General features: G+C 40.1%; 1 protein-coding gene across 2 annotated transcripts in view; it reads right to left on the reverse strand.

Annotated features, from left to right (window-relative positions):
- Positions 1-14,596, reverse strand: part of B4GALNT1 (beta-1,4-N-acetyl-galactosaminyltransferase 1) — a 225,225-nt gene that overhangs the window by 89,847 nt on the left and 120,782 nt on the right. For both annotated transcript variants that reach the window (XM_089692643.1, XM_089692634.1), the window contains 2 exons: positions 3,972-4,175; positions 2,129-2,302 (listed from right to left, as the gene is read on the reverse strand). In XM_089692643.1, the coding sequence (XP_089548769.1) occupies positions 2,129-2,302; positions 3,972-4,174 (377 nt within the window). In that variant the 5' untranslated portion in view covers position 4,175. The remainder of the gene's footprint in view (positions 1-2,128; positions 2,303-3,971; positions 4,176-14,596) is intronic.

Consider the following 14,596-nt stretch of genomic DNA (forward strand, 5'->3'; position numbering starts at 1 on the left):
CGTGTCTGTGTACATGTGTATGTGTGTGTGTGTGTTTATGTACGTACGTGTGTGTGCGCGCATGTGTCTGTTTATGTATGTACATGTATCTGTTTGTATGCGTGTCTGTATGTGCCTGTATGTGTGTGTGTGTGTGTGTGCACATCTGTCTCTGTACGTGTGTGTACATGTTTCTATGTGTGTATGTACATGTTTTTGTGTGTGTACAGGTGTCTGTTTGTTGGTGGCGAGTAACTCTTAAGGCCTGGCTAGTAGCTCAGGACTTGAAATTTTAAGCCCTGCCTAATGCACACAATGAGAAAATCGGACAATTGTTTGTCTGATCTTTCCCAAAAGTACGTGTCTAGGATGTAATGGAATAGTATTGTACAAAACTTTTCAGCTGACAAAGGCAAATGTAGCTGTATACTAGCATAGTAGAAGAGAAAGTGTAAGGTCATTATTTGCTTCTGATCATGCGCATTTTTTTCTATTTGATTATTTCCATATGATTACTGTACACAAAATCAGACATTGTGTTCTCGTAAGATAAACATTTTCTAGCTTTAAAAAAAAAAAAAAAAAAAAAAATCGGAATTGGCTGTCAAACACTATACTATCGACCAGATAATCAACCATTCGGATCTGGGAATTTCCATCTGATTTTCTTACTAGGTGTACTGACCTTTAATCATAGCTTGCAAATAGAGTCTGAATAATAAGCATCACTAAATGTGCATTAATCCCAGGTACATACAGCAACATGTTCTCAGCAGATGTCTGGCAATTGGAAACCAATAATTAATCCCCTGCAGACATTTAATGACAAGCTAAGTTGAATCATATAACCTAACTGTGGCTGTTCATTGCATCATAGAGTAAAGAAAACTGCATAAAGAGCACCAGTAGCACTGGAGAGTTAAAGCAGTTACGGTACATTATAAAGCAATTTCTAGACAAAAGTGTTTGATATAATCACCTTTATCTTAATCTTTAGCTAGCCCTCATTTTTTATAAACTACTTACTCTTTCCTGTAACTGTCCTTTGTTTATAACTTTATAAATTTGTTTATGACTTCTCAGAATTCCTATAAATTAGGAACTGTATAGCCATTTGACCAGCAAATCTGCATGTACATTCGATCTGTGTCAACTGAGCCAAAACAAGTGATCTTTAGTCTATTCTCCCTCACATTCTGTCCCTGTGATACCCTATGATGCCCAAAAAAGAAATGGGAGAAACAGTTTTCACCCAAATAAAAAGGCATTAATAGCAATAAAAAACATTTTCAAAAGTCCTAACCCCAGTGCTGTTTTTTTCTTTTCTCTCTGAATCCCCACGGGAGAGATTTCCGTTCACTTTCTGTGTAAAGAGGGAAATTTAAGCAGGCCATACATGGGTCGAATTCTGAACGATTTTTCGTTCGAAAATCTAAAACGTCATTCGCTCTGTAATCTGAGTGTGCCATCAATTTCGAAAATTGGCCGTTTATCAATTTTCCAACATGCCCGATTAACAAAATGGGGAGGAACCACGAAAATCAGCCGGTGCCATTGCCCCACTAACAGAGCGAAAATCGGTCGATTATTCTTAGGTCTGATTTTCGAACGAAAAATAATTTGGAAATCGACCCATGTATGACCGGCTTTAGGCTAGGATCACACTTTTGCAGGTCCTGCGTGCCAAGTTTGTATGTGCAGTCCATTAATTTGAATGAGCTGTTGTACCCCAACCCTTTTTCCAAAATGCACCAACAGGACAGCTGTATGGAACTACATGGTGCTGCATAACCATGAGGTTTTGTTTACCTGCAAACATACTGTGTTTTCAGATGTATTGGGGTGCTATTAAACATTAATGGCACCCCGTGCAAATCTGCTAAAGCGCAGCATGTTTTGGCTGCGGGTGTCTACAGGTGCAGAAACACACCCTCCTATACCCATAATAGTGTGAATCTAGAGTTAGACTATCCGACTTTGCTGAAATCAACAAAAAAGAAATGTCTTTGGTATATTCATATAGCCAATAAAAAGTGCAAGACATATCTTACAATCAGTCATGAATCAGAAAGGTTTTTAGCTCTTAGCAATATTCGCTTTTCTTTTTAAATAACAGTACCATACATGAATGTATTGCTGGTGGCTGTACCTCATTTTGAAGTCATTATATTCCAGTTCTCTTCGTCTATAGGTATCCTCAAATAATGAAGGCTCCACAGCTAGAGAAAAGTCCACCGAATATGGTTTTCCAAGGAGCTCTTGTCTAAAGGGAATGTTTAGAACGGACTCAGCTTCACATTTGCAGCTGTTCCTTGGTAAAAGTCTGTGAAGAGATACAATCCTATTAATTCACCCTGGCTTCAAATAAGCATCAACAACAAAAAATCCTTATACTCCAATTCAATCTCATTGTATTCTACAAAAAAATCATATTTGCAGGAAGTGTACTATTGAGTTAGAACAGTAAGAAAAAACCCCAGCAAACTACCTGCTTTACTTACATGCCAAACAATTTAGAGGATTACCGCAAGTTAAAATTTCCCTTTGAATAAAAGCAAGCCATAGGGATTACAAGGCACAAACATTTCCCTTAGGATACTGAAGGGACCGAGTGCTAAAAAGGGCTACTACCTAATACAAGTGCATTATATGGAGAGGGCAGGAAGGTGACACTAGAACAATTACAGAATACTGACAGTGGGAGAGATAGCTGCATCAACATCACTTGTGTTGATGCAGTGATCCTTTTCTTTTTTTACTTAACCCGCTGGTTAATGGAAAAATAAAAAAGGAAAGTGTGTACCCAACTTTTAGGCTTTAAAGAATTACTCTATATTGGACATTAAATACACAGCCTAGGTAGGCAAAGACTGGCTGCATGTTAAACCAAACAACTGGTACCCATTGACCACTGGAATAGCTATAATGCACTATGTGGGCCAAGTACAATTTTGACCGCCTTCAGTTGTGCTGCTAAGACCTAAGGAAATAAGTCATAGGAGACTAAGGCCCTTTTCACACGGGGCAGAATCTGATTTGCTCAGCACAGAATCTGTCCACTGATCCCCTGCTGAGCATTACAGAGTGAGTGGATGACAGGTCCTTGTCTGCTCATTGTATGCAGAGTGGGCACAGACACAGCCTGCTCTGCTCTATGGGAGGATGGGTGTAAACAGACCGGCGGTCCATTTATACCTGCCTTCCCTCCCATCTACCTAGATGGAGGGGGACAGATCCCCTTCCATTTTTTTTTTTTTTTAGTAGACTGGATCGGATTGGAGGTAGGCAGGTATAAACTGACAAAAGTCTGCTTACACCTGCCGTTCCATAAGGATACATGGACCATCTGATCAGGTCCACCTGAAAAACTGACTGTTGAACCTGATCAGATTTCTCACGTGAAAGGGGCCTTATAAACGTTGACAGGTTAGTGAGACTGCCTCATATAGGTTTAGAGATGATAAAGGCCAGTGTGATACCGATCAGCTTAAAATGCACACATATACTGTGTATATATACACACTTATATTGCCACATTACCTTGTTAATCTTTATTATAAGCCTCAACCCCAAGTCTGTAAACCTGGCAGCTCCATGTCCTTTATCTTCAGAGCACCCTTGGATTTACCAAACTCGAATATCCAAATAACAACCAAAACTTCCAGAATTGACCTCTGGCCTGCATTCCCCTATTCCCTAAACCTTCCTATTGGCAACCAATTGCAAAAAGAGTCTTCCAGGCCAACAGGAAGACATAGGCAATGGGAGAAGACAGTGCAGCGCTGGATTGCAAAAGCAGCAATAATCATTTGCATAACAAATGAACAAATAAGCCTTTACATGCTGCAACACTGTTCATCTCATGGCAGAAAAATATGGAGGTGGTAGAATCTGAACGTAACTGAACATCCTATATAACATGCATGACTTTTACATAATGATGTCAGATCTGGGAAAACAGAAGCTGCGTAAAATATAGCAGATGTTCATACTCTAAGACTTCATCTTTCCATTTCAAGGATATGTGAGCATATTTGTCTGCAGGCTGTAGTATGGTGTTATCCAGAATTTCCTCAGGGACGTCTCTGTTCCACACGGCCACCACTTTGTCAGACTTGGTCATCACATGGAAGCAGAAGAAGCTTAATGGAACCAGCACTACCAGCACAAAGCACAGCTTTCTGTTGGGTCGCATTCTGAAAGGAAAAGAGAAGAAATATGTTAGTACATTTATGTGCACAGTGATGCAAGATTCCAACAAAAAAAAAAACAAACTAAAAAAAAAAAACTTCTCACTAAACAAATGTTACCTAAAAAACCAAACATTCATTTTTTGCACCTTCTAACCCTGAGCCTAAGAGCTCATGTACACTGCAGCTGCTAAGCTGACATTCAGGAGCTGTTCAGCGTTTTTTTCAGCAGCTCCTGAACTCTCCCTAATGTGTTCCTATGTGTCCATGTACACATAGTCGTTTACAGTTGTCTTTTTGAACACACCAAACTTGCGTTCGGGAGTAGATTTTACCAGCGTTTCAAACGCCAAACGCTTGTAAACGTGTTTAACCGCATTTAGAAGAGTTTGCGTTTAGAAGCATTTTTAACTGTTCCATGTCCATATGCTGTCCAGAGCCTTTTTCATCATCAGAAATGCATGCAAAGTGTTTTCCATGTATTCAAATGGACCTAGTACACCAGCGCAGTCAGTTCCAGGTTTTGCGTGAAGGAAAAAAAATGGTAGAACGTGCTGCATTATGCTCATGATGGGATCCATAGAGAATTCAACCAGAAAAGACAGGTCATCTCAACAAATACTGCTCTCTCTGCTTCTGCTCGCTCTATTCCTCTCAAAATGTCTGAAATAGTTAATTTACTATTTTTCAGCACATTCTGGGCATTTTGGAAGGTCTCCTGATGTTATCTTTTAAAAATGCTTCTAAACACGCATAAAACGCGGTATGCAAACGCGGCTAAACTGACGTTTTTAAACCTACGTTTTCCAGCAGTCAGTTTCCATCATTCAGTAAAGTTTTCCAAACGCCCCGTGTACATGAGCCCTAAAGCTTATCTAAACTCCCCAACATTAAAAACAAAAACAGTTCTTAGATGCAGTGGCTGCATTTGTTTTTACTTTTTAAGTGAACATTTTCAGCAAGAACATAAAATACCTGTTGATTTTTCTAAAAATCCTGTGAGCACAGAATATTGTTTTCAAATCTGACCTGGGGTACCATGGGGATACATGGAGTATGTATGATCTATCAAGCCTGTGAATGTTTCTACCCATGTTTCAAAATTATCACAGCAGGTACGTAGGTGTTACTTAGAAGGGGCATTTGTTGCTCCTGTTGCACAGGTACTATACATTCCATTCAAATCAATGGGAGAATAGAACGCAAGTGCAGATAGCTTAGCACTAGATTTTTGCTGGCTTGGATGCATACAATACAGGAAGCAGTTGAAATAGGTTATTATGGACCTGCAGGGGTAAACTTAACTGTGTGAATAGGAGGGGGGGGGGGTCTTGGAAATTTTTATGAAAAACTGAACATGAACTTTGTAGCTCAATTGGAAGCCCATGTGACAAGGTGAGAACACAGGAACACTATTGGAAGATAGAAACACAGTGTCGTCTCCCCTAAACAGGAGGTGCCCAGATATGGACCTACATAGCAGGACCACAAGATTGTTCTCCATAAACATTTTTATTGAGAGCCAAAAGGTCAGCATCAAACAGGACACAAAAACAGTAGATAGAAATCAATGGCAGCCACAAGTAGACATAATGACAAACATTGTCGTCACCATCAGTTTAGTTTTCCAAATAGTACTAAGGAGTTGTATACCTGAACACACCTAACCTGACAACAAATCTGTATCACACCATAAGGCTCCATGCACACAAAAAACCATGGATAAAAAAAAAAAAAAAAACACACTAGTAATAGTGTTTTAGTAGACTTTAGAAGTGTTTAGAAGCATTTAGGAGTGTTAGTGTTTTATTAGTGTTTTTACAGTACATGTAAGAAAAATAAAAAAAACTAGAATATAGCCGTCAGGAGAGTTTTAGAAGCATTTAGTTTTTTTTCTGCTGGAAAAACACTCCCAAAAACTCTACAAAAAATTTTTTTCTGCTCCTAAATGCTGAAGCCTACAATAGCGTGCATGGAGATATATAACACTATTTAGCTTCTAGGAGCAGAAAAAAAAAAAAAACATGCTGATAACAGCTTCTAGGAGCTTAAAAAAACAAAACAAACAAAAAAAAAAAAAAAACCACACACACACACACACACACACACACACACACACACACACACACACACACACACACACTAGTGTGCATGGAATCCAAGAATAATTCAGCCCCTCATTAACCCCTTGGCGCCGGTGATACCTCACATGTGGGATGATCGCTGTTGCGTGTACAGGTACATCGCTGGAGCTGAAATAGTAAATTGTCATCTAAGGAGATATTTAGGTACCACAGTTTGTGATATCTTGGGTGCACAATTTTTTACTTTCAATAGATTTTTTGATTGAAAAAGTTTTGTTTTTAGAAGATACAGTGGCAACCACAGTCATGTATACAGGTAGAAGTATGAAATTAATTATTAACCTCCCTAGTGGTCTGATTATGTCCATATTTCTGTGCTCAAAGCGGTACATGTTTTTGCATGGAAATATGTATTTTTTTTATTGTAGGCCTGTAATTTTTAGGAATAACTCACTGAAATCTGTCCGAACAAGAGTCTAATAAACATCCCGGGTATGATAAAATTTGAAACACGAAATTATAAATTATAATTAAATAAATAATCATAAAAACTACTACAATAGTAATACATTTAATTCAATAATCTAATCAAACCAAAAACACTGAAATTTGAAATATAGCGCCAAGTTCGCACATCGCTGAGCAAAGTCACAAAATTGTTTTCAGTGTCTGATGACGAATTTCCCCACAAATCATTATCACTCAATTCTGCAAGTGGTTCTAATTTACTATCGCTGTTCTCTAGCTGGTCTAAAACCGATTTTGACCTAAAGGGACCCTTTTTGGACACCATGGATGTTTCTCAGTTTCCAGGCAGAAAGAACAGTAAAAATGCAGGCAGGGCACAGGACAAAGCATTCGGGACAAATGTATGTGAAATGGTTTGATACAGTAATGTTTTACTATGTGATTTTAGTGTATTTAGTGAATGTTGGTTTTTGTCATTTTCAAATTTCCCGCCAGTTCCGTCCCCCGTACATCCCGATGTCGCAGGGGACGGAAACCAGAAGACAGATGCCGGCATCACATTACAGGGGACACTGCAGGAGGGACATCATGGGAGCGCAGGACAAGGTAAGAGAAGAACAGATCCCGGAGCAGCGCCACATAGTTAAGCCCAAGTGTAGCTCGGGGGTTACCGCTTGTTGTACTGAAACTTTACCCCGAGCTATACTCGGGAATACCGCCAGGGAGGGTTAAGGGTTCCAGAAGCCATGAGGCTGGCGGGGTTTTAGGGTCATGTGGCACCTGTGATTCGCTGTCACGGCGCTCACATGATCGGGAAAGGTCCCGATCGCAAGAGCAGTACCGAATGTGTGCGCTGGGAGCACGCAGGGCGCGCGCTCTCAGCATGTTTTTTTTAATAGAATGCAAATGTGCGGCCGCTCGGCGTCTAGGCCCAGACGCCAGGAGGCCGCACATTTGCGTTCAGCCGGTGCCAAGAGGTTAATGAAAGCTACAGATTTAAAAATATTGCAAACAACATTAACATGTTAATACATATATGAAAAGGTAAAGATTGTGTTTACAGTGTTTACATCAATTTACCGATTTCCAATATATTCCCTAAAATGATCAGCAATGTGCTTATTTTCAGCATATTTACATGCTCTTGTACTTTGTGTGGCATACCGGTTTATTTCAAAGTACAGTACATATAACAGTCCACAGGTATGTTAGCAATACTTTATATCATCTCGTTGTCTGTATATCTATATGAATGAGAACTGTCAATGTCTTAATATACGATTGTAGCCCCTTGTATTCCTTGTTACCCCTCTCATTTGTAGCTACGTGCTCAGATTTAGGTATTTATACATTCATTGTTATATGCAATAGGGTTGATATACTAAAACTGGAGAGTGTAAAATCTGGTGCAGCTCTGGACAGAAACCAATCGGCTTCCAGTTTTCTTTTTTAGTCAAAGCATATATAAACAAGCTGAAGTTCGAAGCTGATTGGTTACCACAAACAGCTGCACCAGATTTTGCACTCTCCATTTTTAGTAAATCAACCCCAATGGATGCAAATGCACTTTTAGTATCCATACATCTCTAAACGCCCATTACGAATTGACATAAATATTATTTGTTCTTCTTTTGTCTCCAGTGTTTGATGTATGGTGAATATGATCGGACATTGTATGCAAAGCATCTCCTCTCATTATGTTTACAGATGGAGGCTGAGAAGATAAATGTTCTTCTGTACTGCAGCCTGCTCAGGAAAACGGGTTCTGCCTTCACAATGCAGCGATTCATGAAATGAGAGAATCTCACTGTTAGGATGTTCAAGAACGCTAATAGATTGGATTTGCAAAATCCCACAACATTCCCCACTGGCATTTCTTAAACTCCTTTTATCAATGTTTCCCCTTCATGCAGTGTTGTAGGACAGTCATGTAATCTGTTATCACTTTGTTATATTTGCTGTGGAAGTGTTCAGTTTAAGTGGCTATTCGTTTTTCGTGTAGGCAAAGATGTGGGGAATGGGTCATCAGGTTCGAGATTCAATCGGGATTTGACCGATTCAATTTCTTTTTAGACAGAACAAGCTGAATCAATGAATGATTTAAAGGCCAGTCCAGGTTATTTCTTTTTTTAGAAATATCCCCAAAAACTCAGCACAGGCTACAACCCCCACCTTTAATCCAACGTTTTCTCCCACATACCTCTTTTTGGTCACATGAGGTCTCCAGTCTTCTGGGATTAATGGTGCCTAGCGTCACTCAAACCAAAAGACTGAGAACTTTATTGTTAGAGTATATGTAAATTCTCACCTTGTAAAACAACCCATTGAGGGGTACATATAAAAAATATTATAAATACTTTCCCCCCTTTTTTTATAAGCCATCACATACCCTCTGTTTTCAACTGCATAAGGAGCACAGAGGGCTATGGGAGTAGAAATTGCAGGACACTGACTTCACACTGAATGGCTGTGTGTGGGGGAAGGTGGCATGTCAGCACATGTCTAATCAATGAAGCAGCTACAACACTGACCATGCTGAGCTCTCATGCCTAATGTGGTCAGTTTTTTTTAAATAATAAAGCAGAGGAACTGGCAGGAACATCAGGTATTTCACACAAAGAAAGCAACACAAAGAGAACAGGATACCTTTTTTTAAGTACATGATACGGCAGGCACATATCAGGAATATGAAATGTTGGGTTTACATATTCTTTCATGCAGGGTATCATGGCCACACCACTTCAGGGGGTGTCACCACAGCACCCTTTATTCACAATGTACTGATGCAGAGATAGTGGCTTGATGACATCAGCACTTCTCTCTGCATCAGTAAGGACCATCCAGTCCAGAGTAGAGGTGAAGACGGCCCTGTAGAGTCACAAGGTCGCCCTAAAGACTTTAAAAAGGTAAGCAAAAAAAAAGCAGCAAAGCATACTGTGGGTCCTTCAGGGGAGGGGGATGGTCTGGGGAAAATATGGAGCCTGGCATGCGGCTAAACCTTCCAAAGTTTTTTGTGAAGGAATTAATGGTTATTCACAGAGCAGCTATAATTCTCCTCTTCTAGGGGTCCCCCTGCCACATGCCCCCATAGCAAGCTACTTGCTTATGCTGGCACTCGTGCAAGCTTGTACCCGAGCTGGCTCTGTATATCTGTAGACAGTGGGAGCCAATGAGGGAGAAAATGGATCTCGTGCACAGCACAGGACCGAGATCAGGCTCAGGTAAGCATAAGGGGAGCTGGGGGAGGAGCTGCATGCAGAAGGTTTTTTATATTAATGAATAAAATGAATTAAGGTACAAAAAAAAAAAAAAAAAACCTTTCTGCCTTTAGAACTACTTTAACCCTTACAGCATTAATCTAGCCAAAACTTTATTGTTCTGGATAAGTTAGGGGGAATCTTCCCAAGGGGTAACTAGGCAATAAAACCAACATGTTATAATCTGCTATACTTATAAAAGTGTTTATACTCCTGTATGCATCCTCATTGGACTACCACCAGTATAGGAAACGAGGGATATTCACCATCTTTAGAATACAGCCATTAAACCTAACACAGATTGGAACCCTTCCTTATATCCCCAAAAAGTTTTGGGTGGCATTTAACTTATTGACGAATGAAATATTTTTGCCAGATTGAAAAACAGTGCTAATGCTCCCTACCTTCCAACATAGTTAGGAGAAAAGCCTAACTATCTACAAACGGCTGTTGTAGAAAAGACGAGGGTGCGCCGACAACAGCTGGGCCATGGGAGCCTACGGGTGACATCACGGCTTCGGGAATTCACAGCCATTGTCGAGTGCTCCCTTACACAAGGCTGCAGGATCACATGACTGGACCAGATTGGATTGAAAAAAAGGTAAGTAGGATAGGCAGGATAGCTAACAAAAAGGGAGGAGGGCACAGTTTTTAGAATAATTATTGTCAGAAGCTTTTTCCAACTTTAAGTATACCACCTTTTTCTATAGGCAATGTTTGAATGGAGATCTAAGGTTTGTCTATTCAAATATGTTGAAAAAAGTCAACAATTTGCATGGGATGCATTCCAATCTACTATAGTACAAGTCAACATTCTCTTCAGGGGTCATAAAACTTACTCAAACCAGTCCCTAGTTTCGCTGGTGGTCAATAATTCAGAAATGCCTGGGCAGAAATGAATTTACAATGCCAAGACTACTGGCATGCTATGAACACAGAATGTACTAAGTACTGAGCATTCTTTCAGTAGGGAGTAGGGAGAACAGGTTAGGAGAACAATCTTCAGCTGCCAAGATATCCTTGGTTGTGTTTGGATCTTCAGGCAAAATGCAGTAACCCCAGGCATGTCTATGCATGAAATACTGCAAAGGTTGTCTCATGGGATGTGTAACGTAGACAGCCCAGGAGGCAGTGGGAGGCTGTATGATGTTATCCTCGCCTAGGTGAGGTTTCAGGGTGAAGAAAAGATTCTGTCACACTGCTTGACCCCTTTCATATGGGCAATCTGATCAGGTTCACCTGAGAGTTTCAGGAGGACCTGATCAGAAGGTCCTTGCATTCCTATAGTCAGGCAGGCGTAAACGGACTTGTATTCGTTTACACTCGCCTATCTCCAATCTGCTCCGCTAACAGAAGGAGAGCCATCCTCTTTCATTTAGGCGGATCGGAGGGTAGTTGGGAGTAAACAGACAGTGGAGTCTGTTTTCTCCCAGCCGCCCATGGAGCAGAGTTGGCTGTATCCGTGTATGCTCTGCAGAAAATGAGCCAACATGGATGCGTTATCCACCCATTCTGCTCCTATCAATAGAGGACCTGTGAACTGATCCCATGTTGATTGGAATGGAATCTGCTCAGTGTGAAAGTGGATTAAGAATTTTTTTTTTGTTGAAGCGGGAGGGGGCATGAGTGGAAGATGTTTTCAGGAGTGAAGGTCCCTCTTATATAATTTTCATTCAATAAATTATAACTGTATTCACTCTTAACACATAATCACATGCAGATGAAATGAATAAAGAGGAAGTTATATTTCACATGATTGGTTAATTGAAATTATTCCCAACACTTTAGTAAATAACCTGTACATCATGCTCAATTCATACATCTAACACATCAAGATGAGGTACCTCATTTAAAAAAAAATAAATAAAGCTGGGTCTGAGATTTAAAATGTACAGTCATATGGCCGAAAAAAAAAAATATTACCATCGTGGTAAGGTTTTGTGAATGCAGCCTATATTGTACTATTGTATTGGCAGCTGCAAAAAAAAAAAAAAAAAACAAAAAAAAACTGAAAACCAATCAATCAATCAGCTAGAGTGAAAAGACATGAGCATACCCCAGCATTAAAACCCTTATGGAAGCTATCCGTAATAGTACTTTAAATTTTGTTTTGATGTTTGTTTAGGCATTTATTGCCCCTCCTCGGTTTTCTAGTAAGTTTCCTGCTTCCTGTGGTAAATGCTTGAAATACTTGGATGAGCTACAAAGCCTGGAACTCATAGAACAGCTCCTAGAACAGCTCCTAGTACAAAGTTCCAAAACCAACATATCACTGCCATTATAAAAACTTTTAATCATGAAAGCAAAAATCCCCAGCAGCGTGTTCTCCAAGGTTGGTCTTCTCTATACTCCATTAAACTCCATACCATTAAGCCATGGTATGTGGTTTAATCATCACAATAAAGAAACAACAGACTGTCAGACATGGTAGGTTGGAGCTGGCAGGCAAGATAGTTTGGTGAATTTGGATGTGGTAACCAATAACTCTAGATAACAATATGAAGAGTGAGGCAGAACATCTATTTATTTACTGTAGATGATACACACCTATGACTTTTGCTTTCAGCAACTCTGGATAATAATCAGCTCGTAACTCATTAACACAACAGATAATCTCGGCGCCAAATCAGACCTACTAGAACATGCAGAGGTTTAGGGCTCATTCAATGCCATCCTTCACGTAGAGCTGCTGGCATGCACTTCGGAGAGGCTCCGCATTTGGATCCATGCGCCCGCACCACTTTAACATGTGATTATATCTGTGCCTGCACTGTGTGCATCCCCTGAGTGTCAGCACAAGTCTGATCACTGGAGGAGAGCAGGCTTAGTACTCAGCACTGCTAGAAAACTGACCACGCTGTGCTCTCTTGCCTAGTTCGGTCAGTTTTTAAAAACCACTTGCCATCCAGAAGATTTACCAACTTTCCTGACCAGGCCATTTTTTGCAATACGGCGCTCCGTTACTTTAACGGACAATTGCGCGGCCATGCAACACTGTACATAATTTAAATTTGTCCTTTTTTTCCCCCACAAATAGAGCTCTCTCTGCAGTGTTCTCTATTTTTTGCGCTATAAACAAAAACAGTTTTGAAAACAAAAACTATATTTTTGACTTTTTGCTATAAAACCTAACCAATAAAAAAAAATTTCAAATCAAATTTCTTTATAAAAATTTAGGCCAAAATGTATTCTGCTACATGCTTTTGCTAAGAAAAATCCAAATACGTGTAATTTACTGTAATTGGTTTCCATGAAAGTTTTAGCATCTACAAATGGCGGTATATATACACACTAGAAATATTTTTTTTTTTTTTATACTAGTAATGGCAGTGATCAGAGACTTATAGCGGGACTGTGGCGGGCATTCTGACACTGGGTGGGAACTGACTAACTGCCACTGATATCCCCAGTGACACTAAAAAGCACCAACACTGTACTAAGGTCACTGAGTAGGAAGGGGTTAATATACAAAGCAGCATGTCCTTGCTGACGAGAGAGACCTCTGTTGTTTACACACAGGTCTCTCTCGTCAGCTTTCCCTGCTGATCGGCGAGTGTCGGCCGGGAATCACTGGCTGGGACCCGGTGATTAATATCTCTAGTTGCCAATAGCAGCATGGGTAGGGCAGCATGTGTGCCCCCCTACCCAGAAATACAAATCACGTATATATACACACACGTGATTTTGCGCAGCCCTGCCGCCCTGTAGCAGCACAGTGGCTAAATGGCTAGCATGTCCGCCTGGCCGTACTAGGGTCGTTGCTTTGAATCCCAACTGCAGCACCACCTGCCTGGAGTTTGCATGTTCTCCCTGTGCCTGCATGGGTTTCCTCCAGGTACTCAGGTTTCCTCCCACACTCCAAAGACATGCTGGTAGGTGAACTGGCTCCTGTCTAAATTAGCCCTAGTATGTGTATGTATGAATGTAAGTTAGGGACCTTAGATTGTATGCGCCCCTTGAGTGTTAGGGACTGATGTGAATGTACATAATATATATGTAAAGCAATATGTAAATTGACGGTGCTATATAAGTACCTGTAGTAAATTAAAAAATAATAAAATAAAAAAATCGTAAAAAAATTGCTGTAACCCGTTACCCTGCACACATGTGCAAAAGAAACCCCAGGGTGCGCACACATGTAAATCACAGTCACACCACACATGTGACATATCGCTGCAAACGTCAGAGTGAGAACAATAATTCTAGCACAAGAGCTTCTGGTTAACTCTAAACTGGTGAGTTGTAAAGCTATAACCACTTGGAAGACCAAACCTTTCCTGGCACTTTCTGTTTACATGTAACAATCAGTATGTTTTGCTAGAAAATGTCTTAGAACTCCCACACATTATATATCTTTTTTATGGCATACCATATTTGTGCAGTAGTTTTCCAAATGCAATTGTTTTTGGAAAAATATATTTTATTGAATATTAATCCAAAAAAAACACAATACATAACCCAATTTTTGTGTAAAATATAAAAGATGATGTTATGGCGAGTAAATAAACACCAAACCTGTCAAACCTGTAAAATTTTGTATGCCCGTAGAACAGCGACAAATGACACTTCAAAAGCCTTTACAAGTTACCACTTTAGATTCACAGAGGAGGTCTGCTGC

Source organism: Staurois parvus, unplaced genomic scaffold (assembly GCF_062004578.1).
Source record: "Staurois parvus isolate SC_StPar_1 unplaced genomic scaffold, SC_StPar_1.0 ptg000023l, whole genome shotgun sequence".
Classification (NCBI taxonomy): Eukaryota; Metazoa; Chordata; class Amphibia; order Anura; family Ranidae; genus Staurois; species Staurois parvus.